The sequence below is a fragment of the Bos javanicus genome, chromosome 3, assembly GCF_032452875.1.
Source record: "Bos javanicus breed banteng chromosome 3, ARS-OSU_banteng_1.0, whole genome shotgun sequence".
Lineage (NCBI taxonomy): Eukaryota > Metazoa > Chordata > Mammalia > Artiodactyla > Bovidae > Bos > Bos javanicus.
In genome coordinates, this window is record NC_083870.1 from 112,543,348 (window position 1) to 112,556,198 (window position 12,851).

The 12,851-nt window shown below is 48.3% G+C and overlaps 1 protein-coding gene across 4 annotated transcripts in view; it reads left to right on the forward strand.

The window, feature by feature from the left end:
• CSMD2 (CUB and Sushi multiple domains 2) overlaps positions 1–9,244 on the forward strand; it is a 694,802-nt gene extending 685,558 nt beyond the window's left edge. For all 4 annotated transcript variants that reach the window (XM_061412621.1, XM_061412618.1, XM_061412619.1 and 1 more), the window contains 4 exons: positions 639–726; positions 2,105–2,243; positions 2,389–2,603; positions 6,930–9,244. In XM_061412621.1, the coding sequence (XP_061268605.1) occupies positions 639–726; positions 2,105–2,243; positions 2,389–2,548 (387 nt within the window). In that variant the 3' untranslated portion in view covers positions 2,549–2,603; positions 6,930–9,244. The remainder of the gene's footprint in view (positions 1–638; positions 727–2,104; positions 2,244–2,388; positions 2,604–6,929) is intronic.
• Positions 9,245–12,851: the final 3,607 nt, after the last annotated feature.

Genomic DNA, 12,851 nt, shown 5'->3' on the forward strand with positions numbered 1-12,851 from the left:
GTCCATGGGGTCGCAAAGAGTCGGACATGACTGAGCGACTTCACTTTCCCTTTTCACTTTCATGCATTGGAGAAGGAAATGGCAACCCACTCCAGTGTTCTTGCCTGGAAAATCCCAGGGACGGGGGAGCCTGGTGGGCTGCCGTCTCTGGGATCGCACAGAGTCGGACACGACTGAAGCGACTTAGCAGCAGCAGCAGCAGAGCCTATTAAGTGTTCTAAGCATTTTATCTATATTGACTCATATCAATCTCACAGCAACCCTGTGACATAGGGACTGTTATTGTTCCCTTTTTAAAATGAGAAACTGAGGCACCAACAGATGCAGTGATTGGACCAGTAGAAGTAAAAATATCTCCCTCCTTCCTACAATCAGTTGGAGCCCTGCCCCCTCCCCAGCACCTCGCCCTCACCTGGGTGTGGGCAGAGAGCCGATGTCCGCGGGGGTGACAAGGGGCGGGTGTCGCCAGCCAGCATGTTTGGCAGCGGGTACCTGTGGGCATAGCTCCAGCCTGGCTGGCAGGAGCTCTGGCTCCTGGCACACCTCCAGGGTTTGTGTAGGTGGAATGTGAGGAGCCACACAAATGTGCGTATGTGTGTTAATAAACGGGATTACCCTCTCTGCGCCCACCCTCACAGGTCTCCTCGGAGTCCTCTGGAGGCACCTTCGTCTACCAAGGCTCTGTCAAGGGCCAAGGCTTTGGGCAGTTCGGCTTTCAAAGACTTGGTAACTACCATCTGTCCCTGGAGTGTGAGCTCGAGCGTGTGGTGGGGAAATGTGTGTGTTGGCATGGACGGCAGGGGATGGGTGAAGTTTAGCAGTCCAGGGGGTGGGGTTCTTAGCCTCTCTAGGGTCAGGGATATCTTTGAGATTTTGATAAAAGCTGTGATATATCTCCTCAGAAACAAGCACAGTACATGATTCAGGCAACCATGGCCAAACCACTTCCTGCTCAGCCCTGGAGTTGAGAGCCCCCAGCTTCAGGGACACCAGGCCTCAGATGTGCCCCCCCCCTTCAACACTACCTGGCCAGCCCTGAAGCATTGCTGAGCCCACCCCGAGCATTATGACCACGTGGGGCTCACAGGGGCATCTCAGCCCTGGAAGGGTGGTTTCCCTGTCCCCGTTTTACAGATGAGAATATTGAGTGTCAAGGAGGCATCCTTCCCTGCTTCCTCCCCGGCATCTTTACCCTGCAGCACACATCATAAGTGTCAAGCATCCTCACCCCAGAGACTGGCCTAGACCCAGAGCCTCTAGTGGGGCGAGGGGTCCTGGCTTCTGGGAAGCGGTGCAGGGGGAGACAGGAGGCAGCCCCCAGTGCTTGAGGGTCAGCTCTATACCCCCTCAGGATGCTGACACTCCAGTCTCCGGGACCCCTATCTGCCAAGATGCTGCAGTGTTTTCAGCTCTGATCTTCAGAGAGCTCCTCCTGGTCTTCAGCGGAAACCTGCTTCCCTGTGGCTCCCACTCCACCCCGCTCCTCCCCTGGAGGAGGAGCTCTGCCCTCTTAGCTGCAGGAGTGAAAGCTCTCGCCTTTTATACTGCGGCCTTGTGAAGACTTGAGGGTTGTCCCCCAGACCCCTCATATGCTGCAGAGACCCAGGAGACCGAGTTCTCGCTCTGACTGCACCACTGATGAAGCCGGAGCAGACCCTTCCCTTCTCCGAGGGAGCCTCAGCCCCCTCATTCAGTGGGGCACTCGCACAGTGGTCTTCTGAGGCCTCCTAGTCAGAGAGGGGGAGCGGGGAGGAGGGGGAGGCCCTGAGCACACCCTCCCCACTCTCCCACCCTCCAGAGTGGGTCCACCTGCATCTGCCTTATGTATTGGCTTCCTCGGAAGGTTTCACATGATAACAGGCTTCTATGGCCAGAAGAAGCTTGAAAACGTCCAAGGGGCTGTGCTCTTTCAAGGCTCTGGGGCGCAGTTTCAGATTCTCTAGCAGACTGGCTTCCCCAGGCCTAACCAGCAGGTGTGGACATCTCCGGGGGATGGCCCAGTTTGGGGGGAAGGCAGCCCTGGGCAGCACCCCAAGCCGCACCCCGATTCCCAGCAGTGGCCACTGTGTCTGTGACCTGAGGTTTCTGCTCTGGGACTTTGCAGACCTCAGGCTGCTGGAGTCAGACCCGGAGTCCATCGGCCGCCACTTTGCTTCCAACAGCAGCTCGGTGGCAGCCGCCATCCTGGTGCCTTTCATCGCCCTCATCATTGCCGGCTTCGTGCTTTATCTCTACAAGCACAGGTACAGGCAGGGACAAGAGGCCACAGCAGGTGCCCCGCCCCGGCCCGGACCCTGACCCCCAGCCCACCCCACCCCGAGCCTCCCTCTCCCCGTTAGAGCCCTGAGTCTTTCTTGACAACTTGTTCATGCTCTACCTCACTCCCAGGAGAAGACCCAAAGTTCCGTTCAATGGCTACGCTGGCCACGAGAACACAAATGTTCGGGCCACGTTTGAGAACCCGATGTACGACCGCAACATCCAGCCCACAGACATCATGGCCACCGAGGCGGAGTTCACAGTCAGCACGGTGTGCACAGCGGTATAGCCCCCAGGCCTGGCTGCCATCGCCGCCGCCACCGAGAGCCCCGCCCCGGCAGCCGGTGAGCCCCGCACCCCCGTAGACGTGTCCAGCGTGAGGGGGATGGAGTGCCCGCTCCTGCCCTGTGCCAGCCACTAAGGCTGGCACCTCCCTACGCCTGGGACAGGGACCCTTGTCACCCCCTTTACAGATGGGAGAACTGAGGCACAGAGAAAGGAATTAACTTGGCCAAGATCACAAAGCTAGCAAGAAGTAGGATGGCAGGATCAGAATCCAATCCCAGGCAGGGGGCTCCAAGACTGTGCTCTTAGCCACTGGGCTCAGCAAAATATCCAAGCAGGTGTATTAGTCAGAACCCTCCAGAGAGAAAGAGACATATATATACACAATATATGCATATGTATGTCCATATATATATATAAACTCTCAAGATATGTGTGTGTGTATATATGTACACACACACATATTGTGTTTGTATTATATACATAGATACAGAGAAAGAAGGAGAAATTTATTTTCAGGAATTGACTTACAGGATTGTGGGGCCAGCAAGTCTCAAGTCCACATGGCAGGTCAGCAGGCTGGAAATTGCATCAGGGGCTGAAGTTGTGATCTTGAGAAAGGCAGTCTGGAGGCAGAATTCCTTCTTCTCAAAGGAGACCACAGTCCTTTCTCTTAAGGCCTTCAACTAATTGGTGAGGCCCACCTAGATTATGGAGGGTAATCTGTTTTATTCCAAGTCTACTGATTTAAATGTTAATCATATCTAAAAAAAATTCCTTCAGTGCAACAGCTAGACTGGTGTTTGACCAAGCAGCTGGACCCGAGCCTAGGCAGGTTGGCATATACAGTTACATCACCTAGAACATCATAGACAGATCGACACCATATTTGGCATTAAGCAAGACAGATGGGCCTCCGTTACATAGACAGAGGGGAGGACACACACATGGAGGCTCCTAAGGGTCCACTGGACGCTGTTTCTCACACACACATACACACACAGACGTGTGACCAGGAGGAGCTGATGAATCTGGAAGGTGTCTTCTTTCCCCGCTGTGTCCCTTCTCACTGATATCCCTTCCTCTGGGGGCTGAGAACCTGCAGGAAGGGCCCCCACGAGGTGTGCCATGTTGTCTTCCGCAGACATTGCTTTCTGGGAGGCCGGGCCCTCTCTCAGGTGCCTCCCCAACCTTAGCACACCCAGCTCTGGAGAGAAGCGTCCCAGGGCTCCAGAGAGCTGGGGTTCCAACAGGGCACGGGGGTCATCAAGCTGAGCCTAGGCCGGGGACAGCTCTGCCTTCCAGGCCCCCGTCTGCGTCAGCATTTGCGATGGGCCGTCCCTGGAGGGGGCAGGCACCGTGGGCAAGGGTGTAGGCTGACAGGACTGGCAGGGCTGGGAAATGCCAGGGCAGCTAGACTAGTGAGAGGGACTGTGAAGTCTCCACCCCGCCCTGACTGCCTCCTCACACCAGCTCCCTGAGAATTTTCACCACTTCAGCCAGAGGCCCAGACCACACAGGCAGTCAGGGCCGCCGCCCTCAAATCTCCCTGCCTTAAGCTCTCTGCCAGCTGCCCTCGACCCTCCCCATCCCTCTCTGGGTCCACTTTTTTCCTCTAGATCATTTCTGTTGCTTAAGCCTAAGCTTAAAAGTGTAGGTATTAAGATAACTTATACATAAAGAAATAAAAATTATTTTCAGAATATGTAAGTGAAGTGAAAGTTGTTCAGTCATGTCCAACTCTTTGAAAACTCATGGACTATACAGTCCATGGAATTCTCCAGGCCAGAATACTGGAGTGGGTAGCTGTTCCCTTCTCCAGGGGATCTTCCCAACCCAGGGATTGAACCCAGGTGTCCCACATTGCAGGTGGATTCTCTACCAGCTGAGCTACCAGGGAAGCCCAAGCATACTGGAGTGAGTAGTCTATCCCTTCTCTAGCGGATCATCCCAACCCAGGAATCAAACCGGGGTCTCCTGCATTGCAGGCAGATTCTTTACCAGCTGAGCTACCAGGGAATCCTCAGACTATATAAAGGCAACTATTAATACAAATAATTAATTTATTGAGGTTTTTTGCACCAAAACACATATGTAAAGAAGGAAGATAAATTCTTCCAGTGAGATCATTTTAAAACATCCAAATTAGTCCTGAGTTTTCACCTTTCTGCTCCATCTTTACTTTTTCCTGCCTTTTCCCCCACTCATACAAATGTAAAGAAGAAAAAAGCAAAATCCCCTATGATGACATAAATCAGGCCTTACAGATGTCAACTAAAAGAAAATGCACAACATGAGAGCTGTGAGTTAGTTTTATTTGGAGCAAAATGAGGACTGCAGCCTGGGAGACAGCACCTCAGAAAGCTCTGAGAAACTGCTCCAAAGACGTGTTGGGGGGAGGACGGTATACAGGTGATTTTGGTGAAGGGGGGATACATGCCATCAAGCACATGTCTTTCCAGAATGTTTCTACTAGTCTCACGAAGCTTTTGCTAGTCACAAGGAGCAAATGTCACCATGAAGGATTTCAGTGCTTTTCTAGATATGAGGGGATACAAGAATTGGGCTCATAACATCAGCTTCTGAAAGACCTATCTGAAGACCTGTGCTGCCAGCTTTCCTCGAGCACAGGGGGCCTCATGTCTGCTCTCCACCCTGAACTCTTTTCTGGGAGTGTTGAAAATCAGCAGCTGCAGCAGCACGTGATTTAATCCTTGTAGAGGGAGACGGCAAGTGCCAGTGTGCAGTTGACACAGGTGGCCCGCAGGGACTCTGAACCTTGAGTTGCAGAATTATTGAACAGAAAAGAAAAGAAACAAGAATATCCCAGCAACTATACTCCAATTAAAAAATGTGTTTATAATGAAAAAAAAAAAGAAAGGTTATAGTCACTGGTAGGGTTGTTGCAATTTGGGCAGGACAGGTTATGCTGATTTTTCCAACATTATAATTAATATCATTCCCTTCTGCTCTTGAAAGTGTCCTAGCTTAGGTGGTAAATTATATGGTTTCCCTCTTCACTGGGGACCAAAAAGACTATTGGCTTACTTCATTGAGGTTGCAAACCTTCATCCAGGCTGCAATCTGGAAGCCCAGATTCCAAATGTCTGTAACGTGTATTTCACCAAGCACGTGAGAAATGATACTGGGCTTCATTTCTGACCCCCTGACAAAATCTGTGAGACAGAAATACAAGTGTCCCAAGAAAAAATGTTGATGCCTTAGAAAAAAAAAAAGAGAGAAAGGAACAAGAATGTCCCGTGACCTGTACACACCCTTGCCCTCACCTTCTGCTTCACAGCTGGAGCTCTTCTGGGTCCCAGGTGGCCGCGTGCATGAGGTTTCGCCTCTGGGTCCTCTGGGGTTGTTGGCTCCAAGCCTAGGCAGCCCTCACACTGCGCCTCGCTGGCATCCAGGGCCTCAGGCCACAGCTCCCCCCAAGGCCTCTTCACTCACTCCTGGCCTACCTAGAACTGGAGCAGAGACGGTACTGCTTGGCTCAGGGAGGCAATATGCCGAAAACCACCCTGAACAGGCACAGGTACACATACCCATCACCTGAGTGATGAAGTGATAAATTCAAATGATGCCCAACAAGAACGGCTGCAATTAAATAAACCCCACACAGGGAAGTCATCGAGCACTGTAGGTTCAACAAGTAAGAACAAGAGGGCAGGGCCATGCTCTCACCTTCATGGACCCCTTCTTCTGTTTAGAAAAATATATTAAAAATGATACTTTATTATTATAAAGATGAATATAATCCAGGCTGAATTTATTATTGAGTGAGTGAAGTTGCTCAGTCATGTCCAACTCTTTGCAATCCCATGGACTTAGCCTACCAGGCTCCTCCATCCATGGAATTTTCCAGGCAAGAGTACTGGAGTGGGTTGCCATTCCCTTCTCCAGGGGATCTTCCCAACCCAGGGATTGAACCCAGGTCTCCCACATTGCAGGCAGACACTTTACTATCTGAAACACCAGGGAAGCCCATAAATTTATTATTACATGGCCATTATTATTATATTTACTTCTTTCCTTCTGATTTTGAAAGGAGTTAAAACCATCTTCCTGGGCCCCTGAAAGAGTAGTAGCCCCATAGGCACGGGGGATCCTGTGGCTGACAGGTAAGTCGGCCCTGCCTGGGGAAAATGTGACATTAGGAAGATACATAGTCTTCTGTGTACATTTCCTACCTGTATCCCCACCCTCAGTTCAGGAAGATTAAAAATCAAAGGTAAAGATCAAGGCAACTAATTGTTTTCCTTCTCTCCCCTTTGTTCCTTCTCTGCTTTGCCTCTCTCCTCCCGCCTTTTTTCTGCTGCCATCCCCCACCCGCTGCCCCTCTTGTTTTGCAAACTCTGGTGCCATGTGTTTGCACGCAGTTCTCCAGGGGACAGGAAGTAAGCTCCCCTGGCACAGTGCCCAGTGCCCATCTTCGTCTGTCTCTCTGCCCGTGTCTGCTACCACTGGGACTTGGGCCCTCGCCCTGCCGCCATCTGCCCCTGCCACCCTGGAGAGGACGCCCACTCTGCCCTGACTGGGGGCCCTAAAGGAAGAAGGGCCATCGCGGGAGGAAGGAAGTTGTGGATTGAAAAGAGCAAAGGATGTTGTGGGTGTGTATGTGTGTGTAGGGCCTGAACGCACACAGACCCCTCTCCTTTATGTGAGTCCTACGGAAGAGACCACAGAAGCTTCAAAAAGTGAATTGTGTGTGAAAGATGCCCCTGCTCCCCCCACAAACACAGAGAAGAGGAAAGACGATGCACTGGAGATGTTAGCATCCTCTGGCGGTCGGTACCCAGAGACCAACTGCAGAAAGACAGCAAGGATTACCCCCAGGGCAGAAAACGATCTGAAGAAATCGTCTGGAAATCAGTTTCTTGTATTTTTTTTCCTAACATAATTTTATTGAGTTCTAAACCCAGTGAATTCAAAAGTCCTCCTAGGTCAAAGGCAACAGTGAAGAAGTAGGGCTTGTCACGGGAAGGTAAGGGCAGGAAGCCGGCCAGAAGCCCCAGGTCAAGTCTGGCTGGTAACTGACCAAGAGAAGAGAAACAAGCGTAGCCCAGACAGGGACAGCAAGTCTGCAGGCATCAGATTGGTGCTGGAAGGGACAGGAGAGCAGACCTAGCCCAGGGTTCAAAAATAATGGCTTCCGGGGACCGAGTTTATCCTCTGCGCCTGACACTTTAGGCAGATCGTTTCTAGACTGTACAGTGACCAGGGAGGGTAGGAAACAGTATTCTGGATGGATGAGAAGGCAGAACGTGAAGAGATGTGAGCCACACGGTTAGTAAGTGTGCATCTGGTTCCAAAGTCCACTATACCAGCTGCCAGAAACTCAGGTCTCCCGGGGGTAAGAGTGGGTGAATCTCCAAGTGGAACTGTGGCCCGGGCCGGTGGGCCAACAGGGGCTCCGTGTGTCCTCTCTGGATTCCATCCTCTCCGTCTTGGCAGCATCAGGGCAAGGATGGTACCCCAGGCTTCCTGGAGTTGGTGCTGGCCCCTCGGCTCCCTACAGCCCCTCATCATAGCAGACAGAAGCCCTAGAAGCTCCTAAATCAGAAGAATGGAGTGAATGAGGCACATCGTCTCCAGCTCCTTGCAAGCAGGTTTGATTTACTTTGAGTTTCCTCGTGCTTGGGTCATTGATGAATTATATTTAAGTATTGCTGAGAAGCTAATGAGTTTGGGAATCAAACTGCGGCACTTAAGAGTCACTTTCTCTGTCCTCGGCAAGGACCCCATGGGCTCAAGCCCCTGTGCATGTGTGACCTGCTGGCCTCAGAAGTTCAGATCACAGACCGAACCCAGGAATGACAGAAACATACAGGAGGGACGCCTGGCTTGTAAGCAGAGTCTGAGTCAGAACCCTGAGATCTGACTCACATGTAAATGGGCTGAAGATGCGACTACAACTGGCGAAGGCAGGAGCCCAGATGCCCGCACCTGCTCTTGGATCACAGCATCCCCGGGCTTGGCCAGAGAGGACCAGTTCAGACACACACCCCCATACGCTCACCTCTCTCTTTCTCTGGAAGCAAATGCAGGAAGCTCTTTGGCTGCTCCCTCCCCCCTTCTTACACTCCTGGGAAACCAACCAGTGGACTCCTCCTCCAGCCCTGCCTCCGCCCCTCCCCTTGTGAAGCCCCAGGAGATGCCCACGGAGCACGTGCTGGTGGGGCGCCCAGCACTCTGCTCTGCATTCCCTTTTCCACCTCTGGCATTTTCTCTCCACCTCCAGAGGCTTGGAAGCAACCAGAGCAGACTAGGCCCTTCGCCCGCCATTCACACCATGTACCCACCACCATCCCATGAGGTTAAAAAAAAAAAAAAAGTAAAACAAAAACAAAAAAAAAATCTTTTGTACAGAGATATATTTTTATTATACAAAGTTTGTACAGTACCAAAAAAGAAAGAAAAAAAAAGGTGTAAATTTTTTTTCATTATTGTAGGTAAATGGTAGTGGAAGCCTTTTTTGTAAATGTAATAAAAATGTATAAATATGGTTTTCAGAAAACATCAAGTGCTGTAAATATGTAATCTACACACCTTCTTGGCTTGTCTGCAGTATATACATTTAATTTATCTGTCTCTGTATATGAGGCTTCCCCCTGGGGTCCTGCATTATGGTACTTTCCTGAATTTGAAAGCAATTTTAAATTTTTTGAATTCAAATAAAATATAAATTTTTGCATTGGTTTTCTTACATTTTTATGGACTTTTTCATGGCTTAGGGGCAAGTGTTTGGGAAGGAGAGGAAAGACATATGTGAAACTAAAAGCCAAGAGGGAAAAATATGGAAATCTCTTTCTTAAATGACTTTGCGTTGCCTCTGGTATATGTTGGGAACATCCAGAAAAAGTGAGTGTGGAGGCACCATATGCAAAAAATTAAACCAAAATGGATCAAATACCTAAATGTAAAACCTAAAACTATATGATATTTACAAGAAAACATGGGAAAGCTTTGTGACATTGGACTTGGCAATGATTTATTGGATATGACACCAAAAGTACAGGCAACAAATTTTAAGGGCGTTCCCTGGTGGCCTAGTGATTGGGATGCCAGGCTTTCACTGTTTTGGTCCAGGTTCAATCCCTGGTCTAGGAACTGAGATCCCACAAGCTGCGGAGTATGGCCAAAAAACAACCACAGGCAACAACCTAAAACAGATGAATTGGACTTCATAAAAATTTAAAACTTCTGAACATCAAAGGACACAGCAGAATATAAAGGCAATTTATGGAGCAGGAGAAAGTATTTGCAAATCATGTATCTGATAAGGGATTAATATCCAGAATATATAAAGAGTTACTACAACTCAACAACAAAAACAAATAACCTGATTTGAAAGTGGGCAAATGACTGGACAGGGGCTTCCGTGGTGGCTCAGGTGGTAAAGAATCTGCCTGCAATGCCGGAGACCTGGGTTCAATCCCTGGTCCAGGCAGATCTAGAGAATAGAATGGCAACCCACCCCAGTATTCTTGCCTGGAGAATTCCATGAACAGAGGATCCCAGTAGGCTACCGTCCGTGGGGTCACAAAGAGTCGGAGACGACTGAGTGACTAACACACAAATGAGCTGACAGACATTTTTCCAAAGAAGATGTAAAATGGCCAATATGCACACGAAAAGATGTTCAGCATCACTAATCATTAGGGAAATGCAAATCAGAACCACAGTGAGAGCCACCTCACAGCCATTAGCATTACTACCAAAAAGAAAAAAGAGAAAATAAGTGTTGGTAAGAATGTAGAGAAATTGGGATCCTTGTGCTCTGTTAGTGAGATGTAAAACAGTGCAGCTCCTATGGAAAAGAGTGTGGAACTTCCTCAGAAAATTAAAAATTGAACTACCATATCATCCAAAAATTCCATTTCTGTATGTCCAAAGAAAATGAAATCACTGTCTCAAAAAGATACCTTTACTCCCATGAATTTCAGTATTATTCACAATAGCCAAGGTATGAAAATAAGTGCCCATTGATGGATAAAGAAAATGTGTGTGTATGTGTATATATAAATATATACATATATATATATCTCCTCACACCTCAAGGAGATGTGAGGAGATGGTGAGTTGTAGTAACTCTATATATTCTGGATATTAATCCCTTATCAGATACATGATTTGCAAATACTTTCTCCTGCTCCATAAACTGCCTTTATATATATATATATATATATATACACATACATAAACAGTGACATAAATAATAATGTTTTTAATTATAGTGATGCCCAGGTCAGCTCAGGACAGGATCCTGGGGACAAAGAAGCTGCTCCCCTTCAGGGATGGGGCTTAGTCTGGACTGAGGAGGTCAGGGTCTAAGGACCACAGTCCTTTAGACAGGCAGGTGGCTTAGGCAGCAGGAATCTATAGCAGAGAAAGGCCAAATCAGGAGGGTCATCCAGGAGCAAAAGGCACCCAAAGAGATGTGAGGAAAGAAAGTAAAGGCTAGTCAAAACTAGGAGTCTCCTTCTCTAAATGCATACAGTAAGCCCCCCACATATGGAACCTTCATGTTTCGAACGTCCGAAGATACAAACGTGCCCCCATATGCCAGCAGTTCTACCGTACTGTAAGATTTAAAACGTTTGCTTTATTTTTCTGTTTGTTAGTTTTTTATGTGTTATTTGTGTGAAAAGCATTATAAACATACTACAGTACAGTACTATATAGGTGATTGTTGGGTAGCTAGGCTAGCTTTGTTGGACATAACAAATTGAACTTACGAACAGGCTCTTAGAATGCACTTGTATGCAGTGGGTTTACTGTATTACACATCACCATTTTCATGGAAAATACATCCAGACTACCTTCAGTTCCCAATGCCCACTATCCTGGCTCCCTTCATCCCCCAGTCACCTCAGCAACCTGACTTACATGAACTTTCCCAGTCTGAAAAATGGCATTTCATCTGGAATGTAATGCCTTGTTTTTATCTTCCGGCCACAGGGAACCAGCCCTCCCATCAGGGATGTCGGGTAGCTTGGCTGGGGCTCAGGGTCAGGAACTGGACTGTTGTAAAACACAGGTAACTGCTGGATTAGGAACTGGGCGAGCAAAGGAGCAAGTATTACATCTAAGTTTCAAGTACACATTCACCCAGCATGGATTTATCTTAGATAAATTGCAGACAATTTCTAAACACCCTTTAGGATGAGGAACACTTCCAAACACCATGTGTGGACAGGATTTCATAAGCCTGAGGATGTAAAGGGACAATGCCTGTGAGACAAGCTATGCTCTTCCTATAAGATCACCTAACTCTGAACAAAGAGCGTGCCATTGAACCAAGACCCCAAATCACTCCATCCCTCTCTCCAATAAGATCACCTGTTATTCCTGGTCTAGAAAAACCCTATATGCTAGTTTTATCATGAACAGAAAAGGGACACCTAACGTGTGTACAATGCTTCTATAAGAACAAAACAAAATAAGTAGGAAAATATTTTAGTTCATGAAAATACTCCCCTGAAAAACAAAGAAGAATCTTCTTTAACACACATTCCAGGGACTTCCCTGATGGTCAAATGGTTAAGACTCTGTCTGCCAATATAGGGGATACGAGCTCAATCGCTGGTCCAGAAAGATTCCACATGTCAAGGGGCAGCTGAGCCGGTGAGCCACAATTACTCAGCCCACACTCTACGGCCTGTGAGTCCATGTGCTGTAACTACCTGAGCACCCTGGAGACTGCTTCCCAACAAAATAAGCCACCTCAATAAGAAGCCCACACACCATAACAAAGACCCAGCAAAACCAAAAATAAATAAAATAATTTTTTAAATTCCAAAATTCAGTTCAGTGCAGTTGCTCAGTCATGTCAGACTCTTTGCCTCCCCATGGACTGTAGCATACCAGGCTTCCCTGTCCATCACCAACTCCCGGAGCTTGCTCAAACTCATGTCCATTGAGTCAGTGATGCCATCCAGCCATCTTATTCTGTGTCATCCCCTTCTCCTCCTGCTTTCAGTCTTTCCCAGCATAAAGGTCTTTTCCAGTGAGTCAGCTCTTCGCATCGGTTGGCCAAAGTACTGGAGTTTCAGCTTCCGCATCAGTCCTTCAAATGAATATTCTGGACTGATTTCCTTTAGGATGGACTGGTTGGATCTCCTTGCAGTCCAAGGGACTCTCAAGTGTCTTCTCCAACACCACATCTCAAAGGCATCAATTCTTCAGTTCTCAGCTTTATCATCCAACTCTCACATCCATACATGACTACTGGGAAAACCACAGCTTTGACTAGAAGGACCTTTGTTGGCAAAGTAATGTCTCTGGTTTTTAATACGCTG